A 20,314-nucleotide genomic window follows, 5' to 3' on the forward strand; every position below is an offset into this window, starting at 1 on the left:
ATGAGTCATGACAGGCTGAAAATGTTTTTCCAAATGTCCTGCCTCAAAGCTTTTGACGTGATTTGAAACCAGTGAACTTCTTAAACACCCATGTTTTTTCCCAGAGTTTAAGGTCACTACAGTACACAAAGTGAGAGGTAACACTGCAGACACCAGCTGTGAAGCTTGTTTTCCAGCATACATTCCCTAGGCTTCAATGCCAGTCAGAAAAGCAGCTAGGAATCTCAGGCCAACGCATCCAGACATCCTAGACAGAGTGGTGTTTCAAGACTTACTCACTTAACCACACAGACCCAAGATGAAAGCTAAATGACTTCCTTGTATCCTGTGCAATGACAGTGTAAGTTCACAGGCCTTGCTGGGGTGTGGGAGGCAGTGCCTCTGTCCCCGCAGTCCACACTGGAAATGAATGTCACCTTTCCTCAAGGGCCGGGGGGAGCTGGGCTGGCCCTGAGCCTGAGGGACCAGCTGAGGACTGGGGCTGCTCCAACAGCTCTCACAGCCTCCTTGGAACAGGTCCTGACAGAAAGGGCTGCACCCAAAGCGGGAAGCAGCCAAGGGCTTCCAGAGGAGCTATGCTGGTATCAATCACAGAATTGTTAGGGTTGGAAGAGACCTCTGGAGATCATCCAGTCCATCCTGCTGCAAAGGCAGGGTGACCTAGAGGAGGTGACATATGAACATATCCAGGAAGGGTTTGAATGTCTCCAGAGAGGGAGACTCCATACCCTCCCCAGGCAGCCTCTTCCAGCGCTCTGCTGTCTTCAATATATAGAAGTTCTTCATGCTAAGGTGAAATTTCTCATGATTCAGCTTACGGCCATTGCTTCTTGTCCTGTTGCTGGGAACTATGAAAATGAGCCTGGAACTCTCTTGGCACCTGCCTTGGAGACGTTTATGTAAATTTATGAGACCACCCAATCTGCGTCTTTAGATTAACAGGCCCAGCTCCTGCAGTCTCTCCTGCCCTCATAAAGAGATGCTCCAGTCCCCTCATAATCTTTGCAGCCCTCCACTGCACCCTCTCTAGTAGCTCATCCTTCTTGTCCTGATGAACCCAGAACTGCACACCGGACTCCACATGTGTCCTCACTAGGGCTGAGCAGAGGGGCAGGATCACCTCTCTCATCCTGCTGGCCACACTCCTCCCGATGCGCCCCGTGGCCCCCACGCCCGGGGCCCACCGTTCCCTCCCACCCTCATGGATCCCGGACGCGGAAGGGCGGGGCGGGAGAGGCCGGCGCGAGCCCCGGCCCCGAGCGCGCACGCGCCGTCCCGCCCGGCTCGGCCAATCCGCGGCAGCTTCACCGCCTCCCTCCCCGCGCCCGCCGCGCGCATCCTCACGCGCCTCAACGTCAGCGCCATTCGCCCCATTCTGGAGCCACCCCCGAGCGGCCGGCGGCGCCCATTGGCCGCGGCGTGGCAGCGCGTGCGCGGTCGGGGGCGCGGCCCCGCCCCGTCTCCCTTCAGCCCCTCCGCTCCCTGCGGGTCGCGTCAGGCGTGGGGTGCGCGGGCCGCCGGGCGGGCCCGGGCAGGAGCCGCCGCAGCAGCCGCAGCCGGGCGGCCGCGCTCGCCGAGCAGCGGGAGGGCCGCGCCGCTCACCTCTTAGCCCGGACCGCCGCCGCCCTCCTTTCCCCACCCGGCCGCCGCTATGGCGGAGACCGAGGAGCGGAGCCTGGACGACTTCTTCGCCAAGCGGGACAAGAAGAAGCGGAAGGAGAAGAGCAGCCGAAGTGCCGCCGCCGCCGCTGCCGCCTCGAGCGCTTCCAACGCCGGCTCTAACGCGGCGGGCGCGGCCGCGGGGACCCCGCGACCGACGGAGGGCGGCGGCTCCGGGGCCGCCGCCGCCTCCAGCGCCGCCGGCGGCTCCTCGGCCAAGGCGGCGAGCAAGGTGCGGACGGGGAGGCCGCGGGTTCCTGCCGGCAGGGGGCGCCGCCGCCGCCCGGCCATGCGGCGCCCGGGGCCGTGCGGGGCTGGCGGCGCTCCCGGCCCCGCCCCGGGGCCGCCGGGCGGGCGCTGCCGGCGCTTCTGGTGCTGCTGGCGGGGTGGGGGGAGCCTTCCTCGGCGGTCCTTGCCCTGGGGGACGCGAGAAAGTTGGGCCCCTTCCCGCTCTGCAGCTGCGGCGCAGCCCGGCACTCCCTCCCAGGTTTCTGGGTGTTGCGGCCGGAACCGGAGGTTTGCGTCAGGTGCCACCTGGGGCTGTGCAGCGTGGCATGTGGACCTTGGCGATAAGATTCCTCCAGAGCCCGCCGAGCTCTGTGCCTCGTTGCCAGGGAGGGTTTTGCTACCAGTAGTTTTTTGGGGTTTTTTTTGGTTTGTTTTTTTTTTTTTTTTTTTTTTTTGTTGTTTTTTTGGGGTTTTTTTTGGTAGCGTATTACAGTGAAACGATGAGAATGTAGGAGAAACTTAAATGTCCATAGTTGAGTTCGTAGCTCTCTGTTTCTTCCTCCGCCCTTGTTCTTCCTGTCAACAATATCAGCACTGAAGTAATGTACTGTTAACCAAAAGTAATTATGAGAGCTCTAATGCTTTATATTTTTAAACGAATTTTAAGAAATACTTTACTCCTTCCTGATGGTTTTTTAATTGTGGATCTTGACACGTGCAGTACCTTTGTTATATATTTGTCTGCTGTAGACCAGACAGATAGGATCTAAAAAATTACTTGCGCTTTTTATCTCTATTTCTGTTTTTTTTTTTTTTTTTTTGTTTCTTGGTATTGTTTTCCTTTGGAGGCTTCAGCAGGTAATAATCTGAGGATGTGTTCCCGTCTTACTGCTAGGAATTGAATCTTTATCCTTAAAACATTATACTCTGAGTGTAAAAAGATGGCTTGTGAAAGGGCTTTTGGAAGTTAGATACCTTGCTTCCTTCATGCTTACGTAGAGGATCAATGATTTTGTTGTGCTAGATTGGTATAAGAGCTCTTATGCTGTATATTTCAAAATGAATTTTAAGAAATACTCTCCTGTTTCCTCTTGTTGTTTCACCTGGGGAGCTTGACATGTGCAGTAGCTTTCTAAGTAGATCAAGGTCAGTGCTAATCTTTCAGCTGCTTTTCTGCTCACTTGCTTGCAAAATATCTGGCTTTGACTGAAGCTGGTACTTGGATTAGAAACAAAAGTCATTAAATGTGAAAGGTATGTTCGCTTGGAAACTAATGTTTCCATGGAGATATGGATTTAAGAAATCGAAAAGATTTTGGAATTGTAGACTGCTGCCCTTCCAGAAGACTGAATCTGCAGCAGACAGTGCAGTCAACATGAGGTCACTTCCTACTTCTGCTGCTACTCTGAAGCAGGTCAAAGTTTTTTCTGTTGGGGATTGACTGCCGAGGAGATCCCATCACAGGGCTCTAAAAGCAGGTTTGTGCTCAGCTGTTCAGTGGAAAGGGGGCTGTGCCTTTGGCAGACCTTGCTCACAAGGTCCTCCTATTTGGAGGATTATAACTGCATTTCACATCGAGTATAAGAATTAGGTAAACTACTAATTAGGCTGTGTGTGTCTTAAAGCTGGGACTGGGAACATGGGAGGACTGCTTGTCTGTTATGGTCCATTTTTGGTCTACCTTAATAATCCCAGAATCTCCTGGTGACACAGTAGGACAAAAATGCCTCCACTTAGGTGAGTCCCTCTTTCCCCAAACAGAAAGTTCCATTTTAGAACCCTCAAGTGGTTCTCTTGAAAGATACACACATTTTGTGTACTAAGATTGCTGTGGTTTTGAAGCTGACCTTTCTACTGTTACGAAAACACTGCTTAGGAAACAAGGCTGTAAATGTGGTTGTCAATGTGAAAAAGCCAAAGGTACCATTATTGATCTTTGTCATAAATCCACTGTAAGCTATTCCAAATGTTCTTTTTTGTTTGGCTCATGAAACAGATGATGGAAAAGTGAATGTAAAGCTTTGTGTGCATTCAAGCTGTTGTAAAAGTCTACTGCTAGTGAAAGGGAGAGGTCTTGCTCTTGTATTGCCCTGGTCGTGACTGCAGGGTCGTGTTCCATACTATGTTGTTGCTTGATTTCCTGATGTGTCTTTGCTGAGGTGATGTGGTTTTCTTTGCTTGAATGACTTCTTGCTGGGGCATTTCTTAGCTGTTCTAGTGAGTTAAGTCAGCTCTCAGGTGCATTCCAGGTGACACACAGTGATTTAGGGGATGAGGTGTGCAGTCCTTTCCCCTCTTGGCAGCGGGGCACACAGTTTGGTTTCTCCTGGGACTGTACCTTCACCCTCAGTTTTTTGGGGTTTTTTTGTATTATCTTAGGTATGTTCTTCTTTTCTGCTTTGGTTATAGAGAAAGTGACAACTTTTATTTTTCTCTTCTTACAGGAAGAGGATGATTGGAAGGAGTTTGAACAAAAGGAAGAAATTGACTATAGCGGTCTTAGAGTTCAGTCCATGCAAATAAGGTACTACTTTTTCTTTTTTTTTTCTCTTCAGTATAATCCTTACCAATGTCTAAAAAGGATGGATTTTTTCTACAGAGCTGCTTTCATGGAGTCCAGTTAAAGAAAGGTTTGATATGTTTCTGATAGTACACAAGTTTGCTACTGGGTAATTTAACTTTGACTAGTCTCTGCCAATGTTCTCTTTATTTTCTGAATCTCTGTTCATACTCCATTCATATTCAATAGATCTATCTGTTTTGTTTGGGACTCAGGATTTGTTTTTTAAATGCTTAACATTCTGCTCCATAAAGATAGTCAAGTAGGAATTTCTCAGAGTAGTGCAGGATAGTAATTCCCACTGAATCATTTGACCACTGTAAGAGTATCTGACTCAATCTACTCAGTTGGGGAGCAAATTCCTGAATGATTGCACTTGAATTTTAAAAAAACCAAAAATACAGTTGGTAAAAGTAGTGTCCCGTGATAAAATCCCACAAGATTGATGAATCTAATCCAGGATTCCTTGTTTGTTTTTTTCATTAGACTTTTCCTGTTGTCTGGTGGAAAGTAAGTCTGATTACATCTGTCCTGGTTGAAAAAAAAAAAACTTCATCAAGTCAGAAAAAGGGTTTTTATGACCTCAGTTGCAGACTGAGAATGTCAGATAATCCTTATTGTCCAGGTATTGATGTTCAAAATAATGTCATCTTAAAATCAGCCTACCTGTAACCAGTGCAATAGATGCTTTCTTCACAGTTTGAGCAGGTCTGACATTTCTGGAATTATTTACTCTTTTGGATCATAGCATTTCCCTCGCTCCTTTCAGTTAACTAGTCCTTCAGGCCATTTGCAGGAATTTGTCCCACTAGCTGTCTATAGCACTGAAGTGTCACAGTGGATAATCACATGTCTGATCAGACAGCCAGTGAGCTGCAGCTTCACTGACTGCTGGTGCTCTTTGACTGAAAAGCCTCTACTTTGGTTTTCTAGACAAAGGCCAGCATTCCAAATATTTTTCATACTGTGGCAGATTTTCAGGCATGTGGAAGTTTTTGCCACAGGATTTTGTAACCATTCAGTTGGTGGATTCAAGGGAAGAGTAGAGAAGTAAATGGAAGAAAAACCCACTAGAGGTTATAAATTATCCATCTCTGGAGGTCTCTTTGATGAAATGAAGATACAGAGTGTCTGGTGGGGGTGGGATGATCCCTGTGCTTCTCTGTTGTAGTTAAGTCAGTAGACAATGCTTCTGACTCTCATTTAAAATAAGGTGTTTAGGCCCTTGGGCCACCTTACTATGGTTGTTACTATGTTTGGATGAACAGTGTAAGGCCATTTACAGGCATTTTTTTCTGTTCTCTGATGATTACTTACACAGATCATGATTAGTAGGACTTGGTATATCATAAACTTCTGAGTTCACACATTGCTGCTGTTGAGATCAGTGTCTTGATTCTTTTCAACAGCCTCACCCTCCACATCTGTCCTTTACCACAGCTTTCTGTAGTAGCTTTGGCCAGCAAATTATTTTGTGTGTCTGACTACATCTGTGCAAAACAAAATAGTCTAAATATAATACAGCTGAGTTTTGCATTGGGTCTGTCTTTGAACAAATTACATTTTTTCTGTCTTGTGCTCTTTTTTTTTTTTTTTGCCTGCTTTTAAGAAAAGAGATCTGAGTTTATTTGTGGATTGTATATTACCCATATATATAAGGTGTTTCCTTGGTGGTTGTGGTTATAGGAAAAATGAGCTCAGGACTTGGTTTCTTTCAGAACTACTCCACTATTTCTTCCTCTTGACTAAAGCATTTTATGGAAACTGGACTTGCAGACCTTTCCTGCTTTGTCTTGTCATCCCTTCCAAATGCATGTATGTGTTAGTAAGAAAAAAGCCTTTCTGCTCAAAATAAGATGCCAGTTTCTTTGATCACTTTGTTCAAGTTGAACTTATTTTTTTATTATTCTTTTAGGAGCTTTTTTTCCTTTTCAGTTGTCAAGTTATGTAGCATCATGCCAGAAATTGTTCAGATGGAATTGCTAGTACAGTGAGTACAGGACTAATAAAAAAAGTTTAGTTTAATTTAGTATCCTCAGCATGGCAGCCATGAAATCTTGTTTTATGGGGATTGTGTAATCTCTGGCAAATCTTAAACCTCTGTTTGTAGGGTGCTACTGATTGTTTTTCTCTTACAGTGAAAAAGAAGATGATGAAAGTGAAAAAAGAGAAGAACCTGGTGACAGCTGGGAAGAGACTGGTAGTGGTGGTAGTGTAGACAGATCATCTGGTCCTTGGAACAAGTCAGCTCCTGCACCAGCCCCTGTCGTTGAACCAATTGGTAAATTAAACTCAGACTTGTTTTTTTTTCCAATCAGAAGTGTGTCAGGTTGAATTAAGCTGCTCAGTGGGTAGAGCTCAAGGAGCAGCTCCTGTTCAGGCATCCTTCAGTGAACTAATGGCTGTTTTGGCATGCCAGCCATCAAGGAAATCTTTGTGTCAAGGGATCTGAGGAACAGAATTGATAAAACCCATGTGGAAGGTTTTTTTTATTTCCAAATGTAAAATGAGGGGAAGCAGTCTGCCTTTGCAGGACATCCCTCTGTTTTGCAGTCTATAAAATACCTGTTGGAAGCATTTTTGTTGATCTAAAAATGCTGCTTTAACACTTCAGTGGATTTTCAGCCAGTATCTGATCTATTGTGGCCATTAGTAGCCCACTTTTCAAATCAGTTCTTAAAATGTTGAGAACATGACGTTGCAAAATTGATTATTTTAACTAGGATAGGATTCAGTTTTTTTATTTAGTACGGTTTATTAACATCAGTGGAAATAAACTACTTAGTCATCCTCTGAGTTCAGAATATTCTTTTCCACTGAGAAATTAATTGAAAAAATAGCCTATGTTCTTTCTTGTTTGTAAAGAAGGTAAATCTAATTAGTGTTATTTCATCTTAGATTTTTACCTTAAGTGCAAACTGATTGGGCAGTCCCTTCTGCCTCTGGAGAGGTGTTTTAAATAAGATTTGGCAACTATATAATTATGTGTTTAGATCTGTTTTAAATATGTTTAAATTGTTGCTAATAAATTGCAAATGAGAAGCATGAAGTCCTTGCTAGTAGTTTGGATTCCCTTGAGAGACAATACTCTGGAGCTACGTTTCAATTTGACTGAGTGTAGGTTAAGTTAGGTGACGCCTGATTTCCTGCCTGGTCTAAAACTTGCTTCCAAAACTTAAAAGGTGGAAAAACATACTTGTAAGATTCTTCTAATTTCTTCTTTTTGGAGTCTTTTTTGTGTGTTGGATGTTTCAGGTTCTTTTCAGCCATGAATGCAGACTTGTTCTCATGTGAGAATCCTGTTGTTTTTCCTAGTTACAGAAACTCCAGAACCGGTGCAGACTGGTGGCGTGTACCGGCCGCCAGGGGCCAGGGAAGGCGGGCGGCCACGGAGAGCACAGCAAGGACCACCAGAGATCTACAGTGACACGCAGTTCCCCTCACTGCAGTCCACCGCCAAGCTCGTAGACAGTCGAAAGTAAGTGCATTCCACTGCTTCCCCAAGAGATCTCTAACTGCCTTCTCTAAGTTCTTATGTTGTCCTAGTGCTTAAGCCTGAATCTTTCCATAGAGGAAAGAAATAACTAAGGGGCGATCAATGTGTTGTCCAACTCTGTTCCTGTGAAATAACTTTCATAGGATGTAGCACAGTGAGATAGCCAAACAAGACTGCCAATTGTGTTCTTTGACAGCTGAAGGATTTTGCTGAATGTTTCTGATACTGACAGCATCTGCTTCCCTCAGACACTAGACTAGCCATGGTGAGGCTCTATGTAACTTCCTTTGGCAGCGAGATGTAGAACTCCTGAGCTTGCAGCCTTCTCGTTAGAGATGTGGAAGTGGTTTAACTGGAGGAGTGCAGTATAACTACAAATCAATACACTTGCTGTGTGAGCTGTGATTTACAGAGATCAGCTCCCCCAGTTTTGCTGAAGTGTTTTTGTATTATGTGGTGCTGAAGACTTCAGTCTCACCCTGTCTTTCAGTCCTGATCTTTCTATAACCTTATTCCCAGTAGAAGAGATGGCTAGGCCGATACCTGATTCACTTGTGGGATTTGGGGTGGTTTTTGTTCTTGGAGTTTTTTTCCCCCCTCTTGCTTGCTATGTTAGTGTTTAATACAGCATAGGAGAAGCTTTGTTTCATCTGGGTATTTTTTTGGCGTAGCAAAGGAGACATGCTGTTTTTGATGCTTTGTGATTTGAATGGTGCACATTAAGCCAAGATGAAATTCTGAATGAGTGTTCTAGAAAATTACTTCTGCTTTCTAGAACCTATTTTCCATAAATAGGTTAAATTTACTGTCAGATACTTTAATAAATAATATTAATTTTTTAAAATTTAAATTTTAATGAATTTACTTAAATTTAAATTTACTTTGAGAATGTTAATGTAAGCTTTACTGGGTGATGAGCTTATTTTGAAGATAAGGTTTTAAAAGATTTGTTTGGGAATGTTTAGGTGTTCTTTTAAACTCTAGATCTTTGTTTTTTGTTCTTAATGTTTTTGTTGGGATGGGGTGGAAATGGACTGGAAATTCACAATTCACAAGTTAGTGACAAGATATTTACTGATTACATTTATTTTCCCATAGGGATAAAGAAATGGAGAAGAGCTTTGAAGTAGTAAAATACAAAACTAGAGGTAGGGATGAGGTCTCAAAAAACCAGGCACTTAAACTTCAGCTAGACAACCAGTATGCTGTGCTTGGGGATCAATAGAGCTGCACACACATTACAATTAAGGAATGCTTTTTTGGTAACCCTTCTACTAAGGTAACTAAACTACAGCTAACAGCTATGATGAACGTGCCACCTTATTTCTGCTGGATCTACTGCAGCAAGTGCAGACTGCTTTGACATAAGTGATTGGTTCTCCTGCACTATGGAAGCATAATATGTTGCAACTTCTCCATTGGATATGGGGCAAATTAATGTAAATGATTGAACAAGAGTCATCAGTGTGCTTTAATTGCTCAGAAAGATACCTACAGCCAGTGGTCATTTCAAAATCTTTTTATGTTCAGATACTGAGCCTTCGTAAAGGTTGACTACCTCAGACTTGATGCACTCATTGTGGACACCATGTGGATCACAACTTCTGGAAGAGAAGGTTACAGCTGTTTTAGTGGCCATCTGAAACTTGAAACCAGCTCTACTGGATTCCTGTCAGAAATCCTGCAGAAGTCAGCCATTTGGTTCCAATTTGCTATAACAAAGATTTAAGTGACCTTAATGACAAACCTGTTCGTTCCCCTTCTGAGGAATCCTGTCACGTGTAGCCATAGCCTACTAGAGACTTCTGGAGCGTCCCATACCACTCATACTGTCCAAGTACAACAGAGCTGTAGTTTGTTTACCTTTCTAGAGTGCTGTACGGAAGTAACTGCAAAACAAATTAAAACTCATTCAGTATCAGATTTGAGGAATGATGGGTTTGAATGGTTTGTTTGCATTAGCCATTTTCTAAGTATTTTTTTTCTATTATCCACAAAAGAAATGCCTGCCTTGTTTCTGATATGGATTTGCAGTATATTTAAATAATGGTAAAATATTGTAGTGAAATAGGGTTTTATTTTGGTTTTTGTCATGAAGTTTGTCTTTCTCACCCTAAAGCACTAAGATTTGGAGTTTTGATTTGACACAGAGGTATCTAGACTCCAACTACAGTCTTCAGAATTTGTCCTTTAATAATGAGACATGTGGCAGTAGCGATACTAGATAAAAACTGTCTTCTATCAAAAACAATTATTTGTTTATTGAGGAGTGATGCTTACTTGATAAACAGAATAACTTAACATACAGAGAGATAACTAAAGCTGGTAAGCCTGATTTGTTTGGCTACTTCTGTGAAGCATGCAGCTGTCTGAGGCAGCAGTCCTCCAAGTATAACTCATAAATGGTGTTTATTCACAGTCAGAAAGTTTAGTAATGATGGAAGGCAGTGACTTCTTAAAGTTACTTAATTTAGTGGAAGTAGGCAAAATGGCACTGGTACACGAGGAATATAGGACATTGCCTGTAACTGTTTCAGTGAACCAAACCTGTCAAGTACCAGAAGTGTTCTGCTGTAACTGTTTTTCTCTTCTCTGAATTTTTACACCAGAAGCAAAATGAAGTACAATAGTGGTGTGCTCCAGTGTTGAGGTTTCTCAGAGTAAATGCCAAAAAACAGACCCAACATCCATAAGAGTTGCCAATGGCAAGAAAAACAAGGGAACAAAACAAAGCTTGCTTACATGTGTCAGAGTACTGTGTATGTGCAGAAGATAAGGATAGTTCAGGAATCACCCAGTTGGGTTCCCTTTGACTAACTGCTGACTTGCTTTAAATTTACTTCTCTGAGGTCAATGCAGATTTTGCTGTTGACTTCAGTGGGGCTGGGGTTTCACCTGGTTCTTTTGAGCACAGACTAAAACTGGCCTTGCCCTTGCAGAGTTAACTGTCCATAAAAATTCTGCTAGAAGCTGCTATTAAAGAGAGGGCTCAAGAGACTATTCCTAAAGTTGGAGACTTCATTTGGAAACAAAACCCCACTGAAAGACTGATACCAATACCTTGGACTCTGAGCCATGTATCTTCCTTGAAAATCCATTGTTGCCAGCAAAAGTGTTGTTGTCACAATTTCTGTGGAATTCATGGTAAATGGACATGTCACTTGATGGGGTAGATGTGAAGTCTTATGCTTTTCCTGATGCTCTAAAGAGATTGCAATCACTAATGCACATGAATAGAGTTTTAGTCTCCTGTGTGAAGGGTAGATGAGACTGTCCATTGTACCACCTTTATTTGAGGTTTTTGGGCATGAATCCTGGCAGTTCAAGAAAACCCTGTAAAAGTTTCAAATCAAATAAAATGGAAATATACATGGATTCTGGAGTCCAGTGAGTCTTTACGTTTTAGTTTGAGCTCCTGACTGTACAGTAGCAGAGGAAACAGCATTTGGATCTCTTCAGGGATAGGCCTTGGGGCAGGCAGTTGTCCTTATGGTCAGGTGGGCTCTTTTTCAGAGCTTATAGCAGTGCATATCAATAAACTTTTATTTATACATAGAAGGTTAGTTTGCTACTTGGCAAAGTATCTTCTTGCTCCCACCATAGAAGACTGGTTTGAGATTGTGAGTTGAGTATGAATGAAGTTTTGATTTCCTTTTCACTTCAAAGTACCTCTGCTGAATTAAAGAATGGGGAATAAAAATATAACCTCTGCATGGCTGCTATCACTGGAGCCCATCAGGTACTGATAAAGATGTTCCTTTAGGGGCTTCTCTTAAGCATATCATTCCAGTTTCTTTCTGGAGGCATAAGGAAAAAAAATCTGAAATGCAGCAGATTTCCGTAGTACAGAATGTTAAGCTGTTTTAAAAGAAGTGTTTCTCGTGTAAAGTATGGCTGCCAGCAGCCATCAAAATGCCAGTTGTCAGTATCTGCCTTGTAATTGCTCTGTATGCCTGAAATTTTGAGTCTGTCCTCAGCACAAGGTTGGTATGCTTTGGAGACTCTGAAGTCCAACTTTATCCTGGTTTGTTGTTGCTTTCATTTAAGGCTTGCTAAGAATGTCCCTTTTCATTCCTTCAAAATGCTTGTTGAAGGCTTATTCCATAAAGGAAGGGTTGTCAGCTGTAGAAAGGAGAACTCTTGATGCCAGTCCATATAATGGAGTTGTGTGCTGCTTCAGGGACTCCCTGGCATGTGACATGCTTTTATGGTGGATTGCTTGTTAATTCCCAGCTTAAAGGTTCTGATTTACTTTCTCTGGCTTACAATAAAACATAGCCATAAAGTTACCAGTTTGCTGGTAGAACATGGACATGTCCAGTGCTTACTGGGAAAAGAACAGTTTGGATTTGTGTTTCTCAGTGATAGTCTGTATTTAAGGATCTTAAAATGCTAAAAACCAGGTAATTTTAATAAAGTTAGACTTCCCAAATGCCAGCTGTAGGTATCTGGAATCTATTTACTTGAGCTGATGATAAATATAGGAGAGGATTAGTTTTGCCCCTGCCCTTCTCTCCCAGTTTAGCTGTGTCATGTTCAATCTTATTTAAAAATGCAGAGGAATTGACAATTAAAAGTGACTGTCTGCTCTTACTTCAGTTTTGTATTTGTGGCTAGCTCTACCAGTCATGTCCACAGTAACTTAGATCAATTTTTAATGGTAGTAGTTGTGCTAGAGGTCTGGCACCACAGGGAATATGGTTTTTGGTATTTGACTGCATCTGTCAGCTCTTGGAAACTTTGACCACACCATGGCTGAGACCCCAGTGTTGTTCAGGTCAAGTAAACACAATATAAATTCAATAGGGCTGCACATCTTTGGAGTTTGCTTATCTGAGCTTTTGCAATAGTTGTAGGTTATTGCCTTTCTAATTTCTGCCTGTTTGAGCAGTTTTAAACCTGCTTGTGGTTTTCTTTCAAATACCCTAACCAAAATGAAGCAGGGATTAATAGGGCTTCATGTGCTTAAATAAGGTTGCTTACTTACAAAGTAGTAATATTCTCTCCAAAACCTCATTGGCCCAAGAAGCTAAATTATACCAAAACCACCTTGAGTACTATATAATCTTTATGAACAGCCACAATCCAGGTTTTTTTTGCTGGACTGAAACTTAGTTTCCAAATTCTCTCCCTGTTTTCAGCTTTTGATGTTACAACTTGTTTTCAATGTTAAATAGGGGCTTTTATGAGGCAGTATAAGAAAATAGAAAGTGTACTCAAACTTCAGGTATATGAATTAGGTATGTAAAGAGGGGATGAAATCTGACATACATTTGCAGATAAACTCCAGAAAAAGTTACAAAGACAGCTTGTCTGTGTTGGGGTTAATACGAGAGCCTGCAAGCTCTAGCAGTTAGAGGAAGAAGTGACAGCAGAAAACAGAACTGAGGAGTCTCTCTCATTGCAATTGTGTATCTAAAGTTTGGCTTCTCAAGCATCACCTGTTGTTCTGCCATGTTCTGTTTGAAGTGAAATAGAGCAGGAAGGAAGATTAATAAATAAATAAATAAAGGAGAGTGGAAATTATGCAAATAAAACATAGGTGCTGTAAGAAGAGAGGGATTAGGAGGGCTGTTTTCTAAATGATAGCTTTAAGTGCATAGCCTGAGGCAGGGAGTGGAGTGTCAGATGTTGGATAGTACAAGTGCTGTGTGGGTAGGCACTGCTTGCACATGTGACAGATTCATCTGACTTTAAATCAGTAAAACTGTTTAAAGTTCAATACTTGGGGAAGGCAGCACATTTTATTTCTTCCTTTCAACGAATTGGGAGAATGTGTTCACAGAGAAGGTAGGATTTTGCATTGGTATGAAGCTGACCTGTTCCCTAAAGAGAGAACTGAGGACAAATTTCAAGATGGCTCAACAATCCTCTTAGGAATTGTGTATTTAAGAAAATTATTTTTCTCTTTTGCATGATTAAAAGCTGAGATATTGTTTCAAATAGCTATGAAGACTTTTTTTATGAATGAAGTAACTTTTAAATGGTACATACAACATGGGTTTATCTTCAGTTGCTTAAGAGTATGTGTTGATGCAGCAAGGTTAATGAAGTTCAGTGTTCACTTCAGTGAAGTTCTGCTTAGCCAGAGTACAATGAGTCACCAGGAAAAGCAGTGTGTCTGGAGTATTGGATTGGAAAGTGTCATCTAAAACAACTGTGTGCACTGAAAAGAAGCCAAGCCCATTTCTTAGCAAGAGCATGGGAAGCATGGGACCAAGAGAGTGGGATTTGGCCTAGGTTTTCTACTCAGCTGCTATGTTCAAGTAATTTAATTTCACTCTGCCTCAGTTTCCCCAGCTGTACCAAAATAACCAACAACCTACCTCACAGGGATGTTGTGAGGCCAAAGCTGTTCTTTGTCAAGGGCTGGGGCTGATGGTTCTACAGAGGACTAAAAATCTTTATTAAAATTAGCTTTTATTATAGTATTTTAATACTACTTTGGCAAAGGCTTATTTCTATGGAATGTAATATACGTCCTATTTAAGTATTATGTAATTTGACTTATTTTAGTATGTATGAGTAAGGAAAAAGTACAGGCTGAGCACTCAACTGGTATTTCCTCTATTCAATTCTCTGTGCAACCCAAATGGCATATTAATAGGAGGCTCTTTGTTTTTATGTGGAACATATTAAAATCAATATTGCTTTTATTTTGTAAACCCCATGACTGAAATAAAATCCTGCTCACAGTTGATAGCCATTTGTTATAATGTGGCTGTTTTAAAGTTTGTTCAAATCATGTGAACCAGAAATGTTGACTCCTGATACTAAGGGGTACTTTGTCATAGGAATGTGTTTTTCTTCTCCTCTCCACGTGTAAACACTTTTTCCTGCTCTTTATTCTTTCCTTTACTTAAGTTGAAGTGGCATGCAGATACAAGGGAAATAGGGAGAGAGAATAATCTTCAAAACTTGTAAAATCTGGTATTAAGGCAATTTGTAGAGGAAGGGAATGAACAAAAGGGAAGTAGTTGGCCATGGAGGGGGTTTTGTGAAATAAACAAAGGGAAGAAATTATCAAAAATTTAGGTGTGAGTGGGGTAGGCAGAATAGGTAAGAGGAAGGAATACAGATACAGCAGAGGCAATTATCCTACTTATTATCTCCTGATTTATCAGTTAGCTGCAGCTGAAGTAACATGCAGTAGTAAGTTACAAATATGCCTTTGTCTGCTTTTGCTGGTGATTTCAAGGTTCATTGCTCCCCTTTTACAATGGGGCTGCAAATAGAATCAGAAAACAACAGTATGGTGGCCTGCATGCAGACAAATGAGAGCTCTGGTGGGTCCTGGACAGAGATGAGACCCAAGCAGTTACCTTCTCTTACTGATATTTTTATCATTGCAGCACCTCTAAGACAGTTGTTAATGTGCATCAGCTTGACAGTTCTCTGTCAGAAATTATTACTGTTAAATTTCAACTAACTGTGGCAGTTGCTTCAGAGAAAATGCTTAGCTAGATGAATAAGCACTGAAGAATAACATGGGGCTTTTTGGAATACTTACGATGATGATGGTAACAAGTGGTATTAAGGTCCATATATTTCTTGGACTTTCAAGTGTGTATGTTATATGGGAATAATTGCTTTTACGATGTTTGTGATCTATCCCCCTACTAGCAAATAAGCTACCTTAGTTTTACTGTCCTTCCAGCTCCAAGGAGCTGCTTCTACCATTCTCTTACCACTTTCCTGCCTTGTTTTTCTAATATGTCAATTTTTTTAAGGTGCTGAAGAAACAGCAAATATTCATTGAGATTATCACCTCTAAGAGAAATAGATGCTGTAATATTTTTCTGTATTGTTCTGTCTTTAATACAGCCTAACATCTTATTCGCTTTCTTGACTGCAACTACACAGTGAGCAGATGTCTTCATCAAGCTGTCCATGGTGATGCCTAGATCGTCCCCTTGAAAGATCACAACTAATTCAAACTCATGTCACAACTTCTACCAGAGCATGTATGAGTGGTTTAAAACCTTTCCAGTATTTATTGCCTTGGTTTTTCCTGTTGACAACTCACCTGCCCCTGATTTGCCAAATTTACAGAGTCATTTAGAATATCCTAGCAGTCACCATCAACCCAATAACTTCCATGGGGATTGGCTTTTGCCATTTGATGTACTGAAGTCTTCATTTTTATGTATATAATCCACTCTTTGGTCAGTGAGTAGCATGGCAAGCTCTTACTAATTTTTGCTCAATCTGATGTTTTCTATTCCTTTTCATGTCTCCTATTTTCTGTACTGAATTTCCATTCTAGCTCAGTTATAGCAATGAGGTCATCACATTACATCTGTCTGCTTTATTTCAAGTAATTGCCTACAGAAAACTGTTATTGTCATAAGCTTCCTTTTTCAATTAAAACAAACCACTTACTTTGCATATCTTTCAGAGTATATACAACCATAGCAAAGGGATTCAAACCATAAAAACTGGTTGCTACAATGGAACAAATTTACTGAGAAAAAGGCAAAATATGCATATGGTCTCCCAGAGCTTAACTTCACTGGTTTCAATGGAGTTATTTCTGTCACACAAAGTCAGTTTCAGTAAAATTTGATTTGAGATCAAAGATTTGGGATCATTTGACATCTAGGTGTGACAGCCAGAATCAAGTGCCAGTGAACAAGCCCCATAGAAACTTGTTTTAAATTTTTGGGTAATTCTCCTCTTTGTGCCAGAGATTAAGCAGATGCATTACTATTACTTAGTCTCTGACCAGCAACCCCATGAGCTCAGCCATGCTCAATCTAATATACCTGGAGTAGTATTTAACTGGATATTGAAACTGCATTACAGTATTTGAGATGAAGCAACACTGGAAGGGCAGGCTTAGTCTTTGTGGTTTGTTTCTTCTCTTCGTTCTCATCATTTTGTGCTTTAAAGAGCATGGAGCTGTAAATGATGTTGTCTTTAAGCACTGACTGAATTTCCCAGTCATGTTATGTTTACAGATACAAAGGATGTGTCATAAGGGCAGACTCAAGCCTGGTAGGATGTAGAGCTTGAGAGCTGCATTACCTCAATTATCAGAGTACCACATCCTAGAGAGCAGCTGCCTTTCAGTACTAATGCTGATACTGGGTTGAGAACAATGTACCTTGGATTTTGCATCCAAAGATCTGTATCTGTTAAGTGTTCTATTACAGCAGTACTCTGTCAAAAAACAGTCGTGGCTGCTGGGGATTAAGTTGGCCAAGGGGAGTTGGGAGTTTTTTTTACTTTTTGAGGACATGGGTGGGAAAACAGAGCCAATGAATCTGAGAGTTGTTAGAATGTAACACTTCATAGCCTCCCCTATGCCTCTGGAAGCTGCACCTCTGCTGTACTCACCAAAGCCCTGTCTTGCCACTGTAGCTCTGTACTGTTATTACTAACGGCCCAGTAACCTTCAGCACTGACAAGTTCTTTGACCGTGCACTGTGTCACTGTCTCTACTCTGGGAATTGGGAAAAAGGCAAAGTGGCTTTGGAAACTGGTATGACAATGTTTTCTAGGTAATGGGCTCTGCTCATTGTTTTTCCTGGAACTCAAAACACAGCAAAAAACTCTTGGTTTGACCTCTCTTTGCCCTAGAGTATTCCCTCCTCCTTCTGTTCATCTACATTATTACCATGCCAAGGATTTCTTAGTCAGGTGCCTGAATTATTCACCACTTATTTAGAAAGCAGCAGGCAAGAACTCCTGAGTCTTGATCATGCTGCATTGTTTTTGTCAAGGCTGTAATATCACAAACATTGCAAATCTGCCTAGCAAGTAAATGCAGTCTCCTTGAAGAACTGAAACCTAGAGAGCCTCAAAGGCTATGCAGGAGCCGAATTCCCACAGAGTACAGCAAAAGGGAGGCAGTAGCACTGTTCACAGTACAACACACCTCAGCTATGGAAAAGAGTAGGGTTGCATGACTGGTGATACTCTAGCTTAAACAAAACTGTCTCATCTGGACAGCAGGATCTAGCCTAAAGCATTTTAATTTTTTTTAACTAAGAGATTACTGATGGAAGAATTGTAAGATGAACTCTCTGTAAATCAAAAGGAAAAAAAAGCAACCTGAATTTGTTTTCAAACAATGAACCAGAATGCCTCAGTACCAGACTTTAATGTGAAGAAATTAATTGTGGGCTCAGTGTAGTGCAAAAAAAAAGAATTATACTGTCTGGGGAAATGGTTTGGCTGGGAGTCTATGGAGCACAGCAGAAACTGTTTCAGCAGAGTTCAAGACGATCTGTTTCTGAGAATCCCTGTGGCCCCCACAGTTAACACAGGAACCTAATGGGGCCTGGATATTTATATAATTGTGTTAATAGTCATAACTTAAGTTCAAAACCTGAACTATATATATTTTTGTCAGTAGATTTTTTTTTTTTTACCCTGGTTTGCCTATCATGGCTTCTGACTATGACAACTTCTAACTGTGCAGTGCACACACACCTGTTGTCCTTTTGTCCCATGGTAGAGTAATGGTATTCAAACTCTGTAAAGCACTTTCATGATGTTTCCTGTGAAGAAAGCTGAAGAAAATAAATTTATCTTAACAGCACCAACTGAATTTCCATCTCCCAAGTTTGTCTTGCTTGTGTTGTGTTCCCTGTGTGTGGCATACAGACAGCTGGATGTTGGAGGCCCGGCACAGAAGAGGAGTTGGCTCTGGCTGGAACAGCTACTTTCTGCTTCTGTTCCCCCAGGCCTCCCTCACTGTCCTGCCTCAGCCCTGGCTTTAAACCACTGTCCACAAGGGCAGAGAACACTGGAGAACATGTAGCACTCAGATCCCAGGTTACTTGTTTCACTGTGAGTGGGTATGTGCTTGATTTTAGCTGCTTCCCCTTCTGCCCTGCCCCAGGATTCACAACAGCTGCAGGAACTGTGTGGCTCCAAGACTTCTTTTAAAGCTCAAGTTTAGTGGGTCAGGGAATGGGTTTTTATCTATAAAGTGACAATACCAACATTACCCTTCCACAGCAGCTTCTGGGGACTGGGAAGAAAAAGTCACAGGAACCTTAGGTCTTGCCTGGTAATACTTGCACCTATTTCAAATGCCTGCAATGTAAAGCAGCACTTCAGAGGTAGAACAGTGAAATACACAGTTAATTCAAAGTCAAAGTTAATTCAAAATGTGATGTAAGGCACTAACAGTGGCATTATTTTCAGTACATGGACTTGGAACAAGTTGAAGATGTTTGATGTCTACAAATACCAAAAAGCATCAAGCTGTTATAAAAAAAAAAAAACCAACCAAAAGCAGGTGTTAAGGCTGTAGTCACTGCAGCTCAACATAGCAGTCTTGTCACAGCCAAGACCCCAGTGACAGGGCACAGATTTCACTTCTTTAAAATAATCAAATCCCTCACATTCATTCTCAGTCCTTTCTGACAATTCCTTCAGGTCATGCTGACAGCAGGTTGCAGAGCTCACTGACAAAAGATCTGCTGCAATAAAGCAGGAAATCAGAAGCACAAAGTACAACCATGCACATAAAGACAAGCTGCTTTCCTGTTCTCTCTCACCTAGAGACCCCACAGCTCAGGTGCCTTGTCCCTTTCCCAAGCAGCAAAAGGTTTGTTCTGCCCAGCCCAGAGTGCCTCTCCAGGTTGCACAGGGCTTTTAAATGCTTGTGGCTCAGTCTCGGATCTGCAACAAATACCGATGTAAACCCTTTCTAGAAAACAGTATTCAGCAGCTAGAAAATAAACATAAACTACACCGTTGCCTTCAAAACGAAAAAGAGGTAAATTAAATAGGCTTCAGTGTTACATGTATTCTTCCCTGTGCAACTGGATGCCGTGCTTTTCCATTCAAAGCCGCAGTAATTCCAGCTGCTTAAATAAAGCTCTTCAGGTTCCATGAGAACACTTTTGCCTAGTCTAACAGTGCACTTCTTTTGCCTAGTCTAACAGTGCACTTACATACATGAAGTTCTGTAAATATAGATCCAGACCCACTGTGACTGAAAAGGTCAAAGACTTTGTCAAATATTCTGGCTGTCTGACCAAGAACATTTCCAGCTGCCAGAAACTGAAGTCTTTGTCTAGCTCTGGTTCCTGTCACAGATTCAAATAGGGAACATGGTCAAGACAAACTTCACCACTTGGGTAACAGAATTGTTTCTACAGTTGCTGAGCAGATTCATTAGCACTCAGGATGGCAGCAACAGCACCTGTAATCTATAGAAATAATTTACTATGCTCTCTATTAGTACAAAAAATTTACAAGTCAGTTCTTTTTGTTTGATTTGCCCCTTCCCTTCCAATAGAAAATACCAAAAGATGAAAATATAATGTAAAAATCTAAGTCTATTACTATATGGGAAATGCAATGGAATTTTCATCAATTGGTATTTTTCCCCACAACACACAGATAAAAGA

At 41.8% G+C, this 20,314-nt stretch overlaps 1 protein-coding gene across 4 annotated transcripts; it reads left to right on the plus strand.

Moving 5' to 3' along the window:
• The first annotated feature begins 1,432 nt into the window (after positions 1-1,432).
• Positions 1,433-18,498, plus strand: CDV3 (CDV3 homolog). Of its 4 annotated transcripts, none has more exons than XM_054640122.2 (5): positions 1,433-1,891; positions 4,332-4,411; positions 6,586-6,728; positions 7,763-7,925; positions 15,768-18,498. In XM_054640122.2, the coding sequence occupies exons 1-5, from the start codon at positions 1,652-1,654 to the stop codon at positions 15,790-15,792; spliced, it is 651 nt and encodes a 216-aa protein (XP_054496097.1). In that variant the 5' UTR covers positions 1,433-1,651; the 3' UTR covers positions 15,793-18,498. The 4 variants fall into 4 exon arrangements, with proteins under 4 accessions (XP_054496097.1, XP_054496090.1, XP_054496113.1 ...); XM_054640115.2 differs by lacking the exon at positions 15,768-18,498 and adding an exon at positions 9,042-14,645; XM_054640138.2 differs by lacking the exon at positions 15,768-18,498 and adding an exon at positions 9,223-14,645.
• The last annotated feature ends 1,816 nt before the right edge of the window (positions 18,499-20,314 follow it).

This window comes from Agelaius phoeniceus, chromosome 1 (assembly GCF_051311805.1).
Source record: "Agelaius phoeniceus isolate bAgePho1 chromosome 1, bAgePho1.hap1, whole genome shotgun sequence".
Taxonomy (NCBI): Eukaryota; Metazoa; Chordata; class Aves; order Passeriformes; family Icteridae; genus Agelaius; species Agelaius phoeniceus.